Source organism: Saccopteryx bilineata, chromosome 6 (genome assembly GCF_036850765.1).
Source record: "Saccopteryx bilineata isolate mSacBil1 chromosome 6, mSacBil1_pri_phased_curated, whole genome shotgun sequence".
NCBI lineage: Eukaryota > Metazoa > Chordata > Mammalia > Chiroptera > Emballonuridae > Saccopteryx > Saccopteryx bilineata.
In genome coordinates this window covers 178,777,997-178,790,951 of record NC_089495.1, presented here as the reverse complement: position 1 = coordinate 178,790,951, position 12,955 = coordinate 178,777,997, and the positions used below count along the sequence as shown (strand labels likewise).

Here is a 12,955-nt window from a genome sequence, read left to right as displayed (position 1 = left end):
GGTCCATGTAAACTTCTCTGAATATGAGGAAGGAGGCAATGGGGAGCTGGAAAAAAAAAGTGCTTAGACACTAAACTCTATTAAATTAGTTTGGGATCCTGTCCCACTGAGTGGGCTCATGGTTCTTTGGCACAGTAAATACGACCGCCCAAGAGCTGTGGCATTAGACGCTAGATTGTGGGAGTTACGGAGATTCCATTTGTACAGTTTTCTAATTCGTCTCCGGTTGTTTGATCCCCAATCTGCAAGTATTAATATTAGAGCTAATTTTAATTGATGGCTGTGGTTCTCTAGTTAGTGTAAAAATAATGGGGGGGGGGGGGTTAAATGTCTTTAATAGAAATTGTGAAAATGGAACCAAAGGAAGTTCTTTTGCTTTTGGACTAAAAAAGCGTGTGGTTTCTACTATGCAAAAAACCTAAAAACATCTTTGATTGCCTTAAATTACAACACACCACCAAAATATGCTGCACATGTTTCTATTGGGCACAACAGGTATGCCTGGATTTTAAGTTCCTCTCCAAGGCCGCTCAGTGAACTATGGCCCATGGAGACCACACCAGTTCCAGACCACACACTCCTGCCACATCCCAGCATAGTTTGAAGTATGAGTTTCTACTCACTCCCACCCTGCCCTTGAGCCCAACAAAGAAGCCATTGAAACTGCGTTTCAAACCCTCGTGAAGGCTATTACTGTCCTGCTAGTGCCTTTTTTGAGAATGGTCAACTTCTGGAGTAGTTTGGCTTAAATGAGAATGCTTCACTTTCTACTCATGCCTGTAGCTGGTGCATGAAGAAGACGTAGAGGGATTTCCCTTTTTTTGGTGCTAGATGGCTTGTTCTCTCTTCTCTTTTCCTGCATTCATTTCACTATGCCTCTTTTACTTTTTGTCTCTGTGGACAAAGGTTTGTACATCAACTCTGGATGTATGGTGACTGTTTGGAAGTACCGATATATTATCTAATTCAGATCACACTAGAGGCAACTCAGAGACTGTCACCCTTGGCCAACCACCAATCCTTTATGTCTTTCATGCAGAGCTGGAATGGTTAGTTCTGCACATGCATTGGGGGAGGGGGAATTAAACGAGATTCTGCATGATAGTGTGTAAAAACTTAGGCTAGCCTGTTTTTCTTGATGACAGTGTGTTGCTGTGGTGTGATGTACACACTCTACTTGGCAGTCTTGTTTTGTGTCTGTCTGCCAGTATGTTTTCATGTGTGTTTTGTGTCTCAAAATATAACCGTGTCCCTGAAATAGAATTGGATGTCCTTCAGCTACCTTAATTCTGGCCTTAAATATAACTCAACCACAAAAACATACATACCAAAACAAGAACAAACTATGGGCAAAGGTGACAGTCTTCGCAATTGCAATTGACTCAATTGGAAACAATATGTTGTGTAGCTGAGGCATGGTGGTGGCCAACTGTTTGGGTCCCTATTATGATATATCGGTATTCTCTAATGCCTCAAATTAAAACTCATTCGCTTGGTTCAGTTCTTGGCTTGGAGAGATAACCATTGCTTTGGGCTTCATGCTCCACCCCCTTGCCTTGTTACTCACCCTCTTTTTTGCATAGGCTTAAATCAAGTGATGCTTACAAAAAAGCCTGGGGCAACAATCAGGATGGAGTAGTGGCCAGCCAACCTGCTCGTGTGGTGGACGAACGGGAGCAGATGGCCATCAGTGGTGGCTTCATCCGCAGGTGAGCCTTGTGCAGCCAATATTGTTGCAGTTGTCTATTTTTGAGTAACCAACAATCGCAAACTGAGTGATTCTTAAAAAATAACACCCATTTTATTACTTATGAATCCATATGTTGCCTGGACAGTTCTTCTGAAACCTATCCTGGGCTCACTCATTACAGGCACTCATTACAGGGTGTGACATGATCCAAAATGGTCTGCCTCGCTTGGTTGGGGCTGGCAGCATCTGCTAGGCTTGGCAGGGTCTGGCAGCAGGGCGCGTCAGTTCTCACATTGCCTCTCCAGCAGACCAGCTCAGACTTCTTACATAGTGGTCAAAGCATTCATTCCAAGGGGCAGGCTCCAATTCACAAGCACTTAGCAAGCCTTTGCTTGTGTCATGTTTGCCGAAGTCACATTAGACAGAGCTAGTCATACAATCACACCCAGGGTCAATGTAGCAGCAAACAAGCATCTCATTCTATGAGCTTAATTGAACAGAGCTTATTAAAGATATGGTTTACAGAGGTGGAGACAGGGCTAATAACAAGCAATGGTAAAGCACTTGTGAATTAGCAATAGTAGAAGAATCCTGAAGACACAGGAGAGAGCTGTTATCAGAACCCAACAATAGTTATGGCTGAGGGCAGGGGCTATAGGTAGAGAAATGCAGGCACTGCTAACACTAGCAGGAAAGGAAGAAGACTATAGATACCCCAATCCCTCACTCCTCTTGCCCTCCAATCTCTCTTTGGGCAAAGCCCTCTGGAAGTTAGTAAGTGAGAAAGCCTGTTTGATACAGTTGTAGAGAGGTCAGCTTCTTGGGGCAGAAAATAAAGGTCAGAGAACATATCTGAGGGTACAAATAAAAGATAATGAACATACCTGGCTTTTTATTAATCAGTTCCTTTGAGATCTGGAAGCTAAAACCAACTTAAACATCTATTTCAAAAATCTCAAATTACACAGATCTACCAATTCAGAACTCAGCTTTAAGGAGACGAGAAAACAACAGTAACAAATATTTTTTTCAAAAGAAAAAAAAATGATCCATTTTTTCTAGGCTGCTATACCAGGACTCAGCAGTGACTAGGGTAGCTGTTTGTACAACTTTCTGTACCCAGGCCACTAATGCTGCCAACCAATAATGCAGGTTGAAGTGACAGGTCATTGTCACTTAGGTATAAGGTCTAGCTACTGTGAGCTTCACAGGTGGCAGCTCTACTCCCAGGAAAACCACACCAGGGGATCTCAATACTGGCTGCATATTAGACCAGAGGAGACTGTTTTTTTACATACAAGTGCCTGGACCTAATTTACACCAATTACATCACAAATTCTAGAAGTAAGACCCAGGCACCTGCAGATGTTATATAATCAGAGCTGAGAACCATTCAGGGGTCGTCAAACTTTTTATAAAAACCGCCCACTTTTGCAGTGCTGGTAGACCTGGTCCCTACCGCCCACTAGTGGGCGTTCCAGCTTTCATGATGGGCCAATCGCGGCACTGTTTGGTTGCACGGTAGTGACCAGGTTGACCAGCACTGCAAAAGTGGGCGGTTTTTATAAAAAAGTTTGACGACCCCTGATTGGACATTTATATAAACTTCTCTTCTACATAAAAAAGCTAGGAAGTTCCCCTTTAATTTTCTCTGGATTGGGTGGCTTTAAAAACCTTAGGGGCTAGTCTGCACTGGGCGTTACCATGGGGGAAGGATTTGAATCCCTCTGAACATTATTAGCCCATCATCATCTTTAGTGGGAAAATGCTATTCAGCCAGGGCATTCTGTAGTAAGTACCTACCATTGCCGATAAAGAGTTACTGCCTTTTTAACTTTCAAGCTAAACTATGTTTTTAAAAAATGGCAAGATGGTACAGCATTCTGAGAGCCAATTCCTTTCTCCCCACTCAAACTGAAACAAAACTTTTTATTTTAGTTTTGTTCCCCTGAAATCACGACCATTCACAGCGCCACCAAAAACCCGATGGCATTGAAATCTGAGCAAATAAAAATCATCATCCACACGTAGCTCCCTTTGGAGTTCTTGAAGTGGGATTAAGGGGCAGATTGAAATAATCATTACTCTTCCCATTGACATTGGTCCCAAGTAGAAAAGAAGAGCAGAGAAACTCTGGCTTTAGTACAACAAGCTTTTTCTTTCATGATGAATTTCACTCTCGTGATTTTAGTTGACATTACAGAAAGAAAAAGATAGTATCTAACCAGTTCCCTCTTCATCCTCTGACCTGGAATCCTCCCAACTAAAATAACTTTATTCTAAAAAATTAAAACTGGGATTTTGGAAGGGAGAAAATGATGTGCTGATGGAAGTAAAAGAGGTTGATAAATTAATCTATTTAATAATATTAAATCTTTAAAAATAGAAATTTAAGGGGGGGTTCAAAATGCATTTTTAAAATTATTTTCAAGTAAAATAAAAGAAAATAAACACAAACACAATAAAAGAAAATAAACACAAAGCATTTAGCTTTTATACATTATATATGTGTTCTTATATCAAATGAAGATTTCAAATGGATAAGATGATAACTAGCCTGACCAATGGTGACATAGTGGATAGAGCATCGACCTGTTCCAAACCCCGAGGTTGCTGTCTCAAGTGTGGGCTCATCTGGCTTGATTATGGGCTCACCAGCTTCAGCACAGGGTCACTAGCTGGAGCACAGGATTATCAACATGACCCCATGGTCGCTGGCTTGAGCCCAAAGGTCACAGGTTTGAGCAAGGGATTACTGGCTTGGCCTTAGCACCCCCAGGCACATATGAGAATCAATCAATGAACAACAAAAGTGATACAACATGTTGATGCTTCTCATCTTTCTCCCTTCCCCCTCCCCCCTCTCTTTCTCTCTTGCACAAGCAAAAAAAAAAATACAAACAAACACAAACAAAAGAAAAAACAATGATACCTAAATGTCTATGGGTTTTTCCTAAGTTTTGGATCCTTGGCATTCAAATTTTATCTCAACTTCCCTCCACTAAAAATTGCTGTTTGACTCACAGGGTAACAAACGATGCCCGAGAAAATGAAATGGATGAGAACCTGGAGCAGGTGAGCGGCATCATTGGGAACCTCCGTCACATGGCCCTGGACATGGGCAATGAGATCGATACACAGAATCGCCAGATTGACAGGATCATGGAGAAGGTGAGTGCGTGTCAGCCAGCGAGCTCCCATTGTTCATTTCTTCTGAAATTACCACTGAGAGCAATACAGGCAGAATGAGACCCGTGAACCATGGCATTGGCTTCAGACACACCCGTAGATGATAATGGTCCCTCTACCTCAAGACAAAAGATCAGCAATAGATAAGAAAATAGAATGAATTTACTGCCACAGAAAATGTAATTCACTGAGAGAGCCACGCATAAAATGCTAAGTAGTTTAGAAGAGGAAAGATTTCAAGGGTCAGAGGTAGGAAAATCTCAAACAAAAAAAATAATAATAATAATAGAGTTGAATTTGAAATGAGTCTTGAAGTATGGTTAGTAGCTTGTCAAGTGGATATGATTTGGGAATAAAATCAGGAAATGGGGGAAAGACTAGTTATTTTAGTTTTGCCAGAAGATGAATGTAAGCTTTGATTTTTATAAATGCCAAAGTTTTAATGATAGTTCAAAAAGGCTCAGATTCCATTTTAAGTCCAATAATACACATGTCCAGATCTCCAAGTAAGGAACATAATGTGACAGGTCGAGTTCAGATAAGGACACCAGATGTGGCTCTGAAACTGAACCCATAGTGTCAGCACAAGGCAAGGCGTAAGGAAGAGTCACAGAGTAGAATGGGAAGGGGTGGGTTTGGGAGCTTGAGACTAGAAGGGAAGAGAAACACTGGCAATCTTTTCTAAAAAGATTTGGGACACCAAAACCTAATATTCCACAGTATACAAATCTGACATAGTTCCTATGTCCTCGTTCCACTCCTTCCTCAATCAGCAGAGTCTTGACTATCGCTAATAATTTCTTAAAATGTACAAATGCCAAAAGGAAAAAAAATAGACACATTATAGGTTTAATGATAATTGTGCATCTATAATCAAGTCTAGTTGTCTAATCTTATAAAAATGTGTAAGTTTTTTCCCTGGGAGATACTGAAGTTTTGAACCTGAATCCTTGAATCTCCTTTTAACAATTCATTCTACTTCGGTGAACAGAGAATGATGTATTTGAAATCTCTTGAATTATATGGCTAAATACTCAGTTCCTACCCAAGCCATCTCCACTGACTTGAAAAAGGAATGACTAGACCTAAAGGGAACACTTTTCCCTGTTGTATTCTATGGGTTCCATATTAAAAATATCTGATCAGATAATATTCTGCCTGATCAACATTGAGCTACACAAATGTCAGTGTTGGTTGGCAAAATGCTTGTGCTTTCCTTTCTTTTACAAGGCAGAACATACTTACCATTGTTCAGAGCCTTTGATATGCTAAAGCTTTTAAGGCTGAGCAAATCAATAGATTTTAGAACGATACTGAGAGTTTCAAAAAGCCCTAGAGCCAGCACAAACTGACCTAAGCCATTATGGCCCAGAAGAATGAACTAAGAAATAATTGCTGAACTACCTTCCAACAGAAAAATGATTTGGAAAAAAAAACAAGTATTCATTTTCTGTTAATGGACTCAATTTATTCAAAGATGTAGGGAGATAATGTAGCTCTAACTCAATCAGAGTTTCCGAGGAAAAATTTTACAAGGGAGAAGGGTCAACCTTTACTGATAGAGCTGGATGTTAAGCAGGAAACAGTGTTCCTGGAAAGGCAAGTGGTACTTTAATTCTGCCATTCTGCAGTTCTAGCTTTCTTCTTTAGGGAAAACCTGTCATTCTGGGCCCAATTTCTATGTACAAAAAATAAAGATATACGCAGCCATATGCTTTAATCAAAAGTCAGGATGGCGTGCTCTGGCGAGATAGTTCAGTTGGTTAGTGTATCATCCTGATACGCCAAGGTTTCATGTGTACTCCCCAGTCAGGGCACATACAAGAATCAACCAATGAATGCATAAATCAGTGGAACAACAAGTTGATGTTTTTCTTTCCCCCTTCCTCTCTCTCTTTAGAAATTAATTAATTACTAAAAAAAGAATTGCACACTTGAAATTTATATAATTAAAAATAAATGTCAGTATGGGAAATAACCATTATGGTTGGTATTATTCCTTGAATGCTAAGTTGCTGAAGAAGTGGACAGGGTTCAAGTTGACTTTGAATAACTAGGTTTTTTTCCCCCATAAATACAATCCAGATATGATTTAATTAGAACCCGCCTCAACCCAGCATCGTCCTCAAATGATACATGTTCTGTGAGCTTCACAATTATTAACAGGCTTTCAGCTTCTCATGTATGTTCTTACTTCTGATAATAGGACATGATATGCAAAGTTCTCCCATGTACCTAATATTAAATTAAAATCACACAGTAGGAGTAAAGAGAATTTCCTGATGTTTTTCCCATATTTTTCATGACCCCTATAACAACCTTCCTCCAATTCCATTAATAATGATCCTTTCTTCTCATCACTTGGATTAATAATGAAGTTTTAGGAGTTCAAAACAATGCAATTTTAGAGAGTATTATATGAGTGGGACACTTGAAACCATGTCAACACAATAAATTTTAAAAAATTAAAATTAAAAAAATTCAATATATCTTTATGGACTGTCAAGAAATTACTTTGCCTTTTTAAAAACATTGCTTTCTAATTTAAGATATTTATATATACAGAGGTGGACAAAAGTGGGTTTATAGTTGTTTGTATAAAAAATAATGCAATATGTGCTCTGGCTGATTGGCTCAGTGGTAGAGCATCAGCCCAGAGTATGGAAGTCCTGGGTTTGATTCCCAATTAGGGCACACAGGAGAAGCATCCATCTGCTTCTCCACCCCATCCCTCCTTTCTCTTTATCTCTCTCTTCACCTCCTGCAGCCAAGGCTCCATTGGAGCAAAGTTAGCCCAGAGGCTGAGGATGGCTCCATGGCCTCTGCCTCAGGTGCTAGAATGGCCCCTGCTACAACGGAGCAATGCCCCAGATGGTCAGAGCATTGACCCCTGGTGGGCATGCCTGGTGGATCCCAGTTGGGCACATGTCGGAGTTTGTCTGACTGCCTCCCAGCTTCTAATTTCAGAAAAATGCAAAAAAAAAAAAGCAATAATTAATAAATAATAATACAAGAATAAACAGTGTTTCGTGTACTCACACTGACAAAAGAACTACTTTTGTCCACCCCTCTATATATTTTTCTAAGGTTGAAAAGGTACCGTTCTTTCAGAAAATCAGAATGGGGCAAGTTTATATCAGCTGTTTTATGGAAACTATTGCTAAGGAAATAATTTAGTGATGTTCAACCTTCAATTTAAAGTTGTCAGAGCGAGTTGCCACACATGGTGAGAGACAGCGAGGCTGAAGCTTTGGCATTCCTCAGATTCTTCTGTCCACAAGGAAATATCGAGTTTGAAAACTTAGAGCTCAGGTCCAACAGGGTTTTCCTGCTCACCAGCTTCACTTGGTTTTCTCATCTGAAAGATAAAGAAAGAATGATTCAAACCTGGAATCAGAATTGGCTGCCATGGTCAGAAGTTGAGATGTCCAGAGTGTTCAAAGGGTGGGCTAAATAGCTCCTTCTAACTCTTTTACTGGTTTTTCAGTGGACATCTTGGCTTTCCCACAGGGCAAAGCATGTAGCATGTTTTGGGTATGCCAGCAAATTCAGGATCCTCTAACTAGAAATATGAAAAGTAGGATAGGATGTGTATTCTATAAATACAGTTCTAAAGCCTACAAATAAAATAACAGGAAGACTCTAAAAATGAGGTTATCTGAGGATATTTTTTTTTAATTTTTTTATTTTATTTATTCATTTTAGAGAGGAGACAGAGAGGGACAGAGAGAGACAGAGAGAGACAGAGACAGGGGGGATGAGCTGGAAGCATCAACTCCCATATGTTCCTTGACCAGGCAAGCCCAGGGTTTCAAACCAGCGACCTCAGCATTTCCAGGTCGATGCTTTATCCACTGCGCTACCACAGGTCAGGCCAGGATATTTTTTTAAAGGGACTAGGATGCAGAGGACCCAGATTCGAAACCTTGAGGTCGCCGGCTTGACCATGGTTTATCTGGCTTGAGTGTGGGCTCACCAGCTTGAGCGTGGGGTCACTGGCTTGAGCCCAAAGGTCACTGGTTTGAAGTCCAAGGTCGCTGGCTTGAGCCCAAGGTTGCTGGCTTGAGCAAGGGGTCACTCACTCTCTGAAACCTCACCCCCACCCCGGTCAAGACACATATGAGAAAGCATTCAATGAACAACTAAGGTGCTGCAACGAAGAATTGCTGCTTCTCATCCCTCTCCCTTCCTATCTATCTCTCCCTATCTATCCCTTTCTCTGTCTCTCTCTGTGTCTCTATCACACACACACAAAAAATTATGGGATACCTTTTGTGTTGGGTATTTTATGGACTGGAATTTTGACATGCTTCAGAAAGACTTTAGATAGAAATCACAGCTGAACACAGGTCTGTCCTAGTTCCTCCCAGATCTTTTGAAGATACCCAGAGTAACTTTGTACTCTGCTTCAAAATATCCTCTTGCACAACCTGTGAAGGTCACCAGTGCATTCTCAATGCAGGAAGTCCTAAAATGTTTGCCTCCCCAGAAATGCCATTCATTTTGAAATAGATAATTTTTTTTCATTTGAGCTTTTCTCAGAATTTAGTCCAAGAAAATAGCATGATTCAATCTGCAGTCACATTTCACATTGGTCTGAGCCTGTAATTTTCCTTTGCACCAAAGTGTTATTATTTCTGATAGGATTTGTAGCTGAAGAAGGAAGATTTAAGAGCCAAGTAAAATTGGAGAGAATATCATTTTCCAAATTAGGAACCCAAGGTCAAAAAATATGAACCCGTAGATCAAAATAATCAAGGAAAATTAATGCTCTCTCTTGTTTCGAACGTCAACTCTTGATAACCCAAACAGATTATTAAGGAAACATTGCCAGATAATTCAGAGTTATGAAAAAAATCTAGAAATATTTATTTCCACTTGGCAAACTTCTATTTAAATATGAATAAGTCTATTGTCCTGGAAAATCACAATTAAACTGAATAAGGAAGGCCCAATTTGATAGAGATTGGAACACACACCAAGCACAGCAGTAGATGCAAAATCAGTAATCATTGAATAGATACTGATTGATAGAAAAACAGTTCAGTTTTCCCAGAACCTTTGCCTTTGCTCTGTTCCCCGATTGATGTGTTTCTCAGTGATGTTAGGAATAGTTTATTTTCTGGGGTTTAAAGGCCTTTCTTGGTAGCAACCCTGGGTTTCATGCTATATGAACAGCAAAAGGTAACTCAAGCAGCAAAATTACGGCACAAAATTATGGTAAATGTACCCATGTCAAAAGAAGTCAACTTTCAAACTCATAGGAATAAGTCTTGAGAAATGGGGCTGCCCAATTATTAAACCTCCCAAAAGCAAGCCAGATTTTCACCTAATAACAATAATTGCAAGATAAGATTTATTGAACACTGAAGCTTTGCAAAATATTATGTGTATAACGGTATTTCATCCTCACAGCAAACCTAAGAAGTAAAATGATTAACATAGTGATTAGCAGTGTGGACTCTGATTCCAGGCTGCTTGCCTTCTGACTCTGGTGTCCCATTTACTAGTACTGTGACTTTAGACAAATAGCCAAACCCTTTCTTCTTGGTTGCTTCAGTTGGAAAAGGGAGCTAATAACAGTATACCTTTATAGTTGATACCAATCTGGATGTTATCCAAGCTGGGTGAGTAAAACATAGTGGACATTTATGCTCATTAGCAGTACTCTTGGTTGCCCTTTAGCTTATAGATGAGAAAGCTGCGCTTCTGTAATGTTAAGTTATTTACTCAAAGGGACACTATTAATAAATTTTCCATGATTTGAACCCAATTCTACAAGTGGAAGTAATTCAACTCAATCCAACAGATGTGATTGCTTCCTGTAGAAGCCATGGGTGTCATTTCAGGAGAAAAAGATAAATGATACAACTGTGTTCTCAAAAGGGTGTTGTCTGGTGGGGAAAATGGTCATGAACTAAGATCATGTCCACGTACAGTCATAAGCAGTGGTTCTGGGAATACAAAATTAGGGATGGTCAATTCTGATTGGTGACATTTCAAGATGTCTTCCTTCAAAAGGGGGTATTTGAACTGGACTTACAGGGATGAATGGACTGTGATGGTAACCTGGGTTCTGTTTTCTTTATCCTTTTCCTAGGCTGATTCCAACAAAACCAGAATTGATGAGGCCAACCAACGTGCAACGAAGATGCTGGGGAGTGGTTAAATGTGCTCACCTGTATTCTCTTCCAAATGCTTTCGGGCAAGACAGCACCTTCATGCTTTTCCCATGGTGTTACCTAGTAGGTCTGCACACTTACACACATCAGTCCACCCCCATTGTGAATGTTGTCTTGTGTCATCCATCAGCTTCCCCCTAAATAGGATGTCTTCTGTTCTTTCTGGGTCTCTCTTTCTTTTCAAAGGTTATATATAGTGGTCATTTGGTGGCTCTAACTCCCTACGTAAGATGTCTTGGGTTTCATTTTTCTTTTTCTCTCCTCAGTGGCGTTTGCTGAATGACAACAATTTAGGAATGCTCAATGTGCTGTTGATTCTTTCAGTACACTGTATTGTTCTTGTAAAACTGTGACATTCCACAGAGCTATTGCCACGGTCTTTCTTTGGGTGTCAGGCTCTGAAACTCTCAAAATTTGCTGTCTTTGGTTCCTCATGGCTGTCATCTGTCTTTATGATTTCATGATTAGACAATGTGAAATTACCTAACAGGCATTGCACTAAAAGTGATGTGATTTATGCATTTATGCATGAGGACTAAATAGATTTTTAGATTCCTACTTAAACAAAAATCTTTCCATGACAGTAGCATACTGATGAGAAAACACGCACACATGCAACAACAAAACCAACAACGAAACAACAGCGCATGCTCAGTATTGAGACACTGTCAAGATTAAGTTATACCAGCAAAACTGCAGTAGTATCACTTCCTTTTTGTCATTATATACACTTATTCATCATAATCATCCTTTTTTTTTTATAAAAAACAGAATTTTTAAAAAAAGATGAATTTGACACGCACCATTCAATCATTTCCAGCAAAATAAATGTTTGGCTGAAACAACGTCAGATGGATGTAATATAGGGTTTGTTTGCTGCTTTTTCAGGCTGTGTTTTGGAGAAAGCAAACTTGCTGTGAAACAGTGTGGAAATGTAAATTTTATAAGGTTGACTCTTACTAATCACCATTTTCCCTGTGATTTATTATCAGTACAATTCTCTGTTGCTTAATCTAGAGCTATGCACACCAAATTGCTGAGATGTTTAGTAGCTAATAAACCTTTAAAAAAATAATATAAATGAATGAAATATAGATAAACTGTGAGATAAATATCATTACAGCATGTAAAATTAAATTCCTCCTGTCTCCTCTGTCAGTTTGTGAAGTGATTGACATTTTGTAGCTAGTTTAAAATTATTAAATATTATAGACTCCAGATGTCTGCTTTAACTTCTTCCTGGACCCCATCTGATGGTGCACTCACACAAGAAGAGGAAGCCTGGCTATTCCAACCCATTGCTCCTAAGAAGCCAATTCTATGTGCTGAGGACAATGCATGAAAGAAAAAAAAGGTCTCACTCTTAGACACAATTCCAATGGCGTTTGAAACTTGGTTTGATTTTTATCATCTGTTTCAGAAATACCTGTGTGGGCCCTGGCCGGTTGGCTCAGTGGTAGAGCGTCGGCCTGGCGTGCAGGAGTCCCAGGTTCGATTCCCGGCCAGGGCACACAGGAGAGGTGCCCATCTGCTTCTCCATCTCTCCCCCTCTCCTTCCTCTCTGTCTCTCTCTTCCCCTCCCACAGCCGGGGCTCCATTGGAGCAAAGTTGGCCCGGGCGCTGAGGATGGCTCTGTGGCCTCTGCCTCAGGCGCTAGAATGGCTCTGGTTGCAACAGAGAGAAGCCCCAGATGGGCAGAGCATCACCCCCTGGTGGGCGTGCCGGGTGGATCCCAGTTGGGTGCATGCGGGAGTCTGTCTGACTGCCTCCCCGTTTCCAACTTAAGAAAAATACCAAAAAAAAGAAAAAAGAAATACCTGTGTGTATTCAATGTTTTTACATGGGAGGATATATAGTTTCCCAGGAGACAGAGAAAAAAATGGAAAAAAACTTT

The 12,955-nt window shown here is 40.2% G+C and overlaps 1 protein-coding gene across 2 annotated transcripts in view; it reads left to right on the top strand.

The window, feature by feature from the left end:
* Positions 1–11,820, top strand: part of SNAP25 (synaptosome associated protein 25) — an 86,017-nt gene extending 74,197 nt beyond the window's left edge. For both annotated transcript variants that reach the window (XM_066236043.1, XM_066236044.1), the window contains exons 6-8: positions 1,584–1,709; positions 4,717–4,861; positions 10,980–11,820. In XM_066236043.1, the coding sequence (XP_066092140.1) occupies positions 1,584–1,709; positions 4,717–4,861; positions 10,980–11,048 (340 nt within the window). In that variant the 3' untranslated portion in view covers positions 11,049–11,820. The remainder of the gene's footprint in view (positions 1–1,583; positions 1,710–4,716; positions 4,862–10,979) is intronic.
* The last annotated feature ends 1,135 nt before the right edge of the window (positions 11,821–12,955 follow it).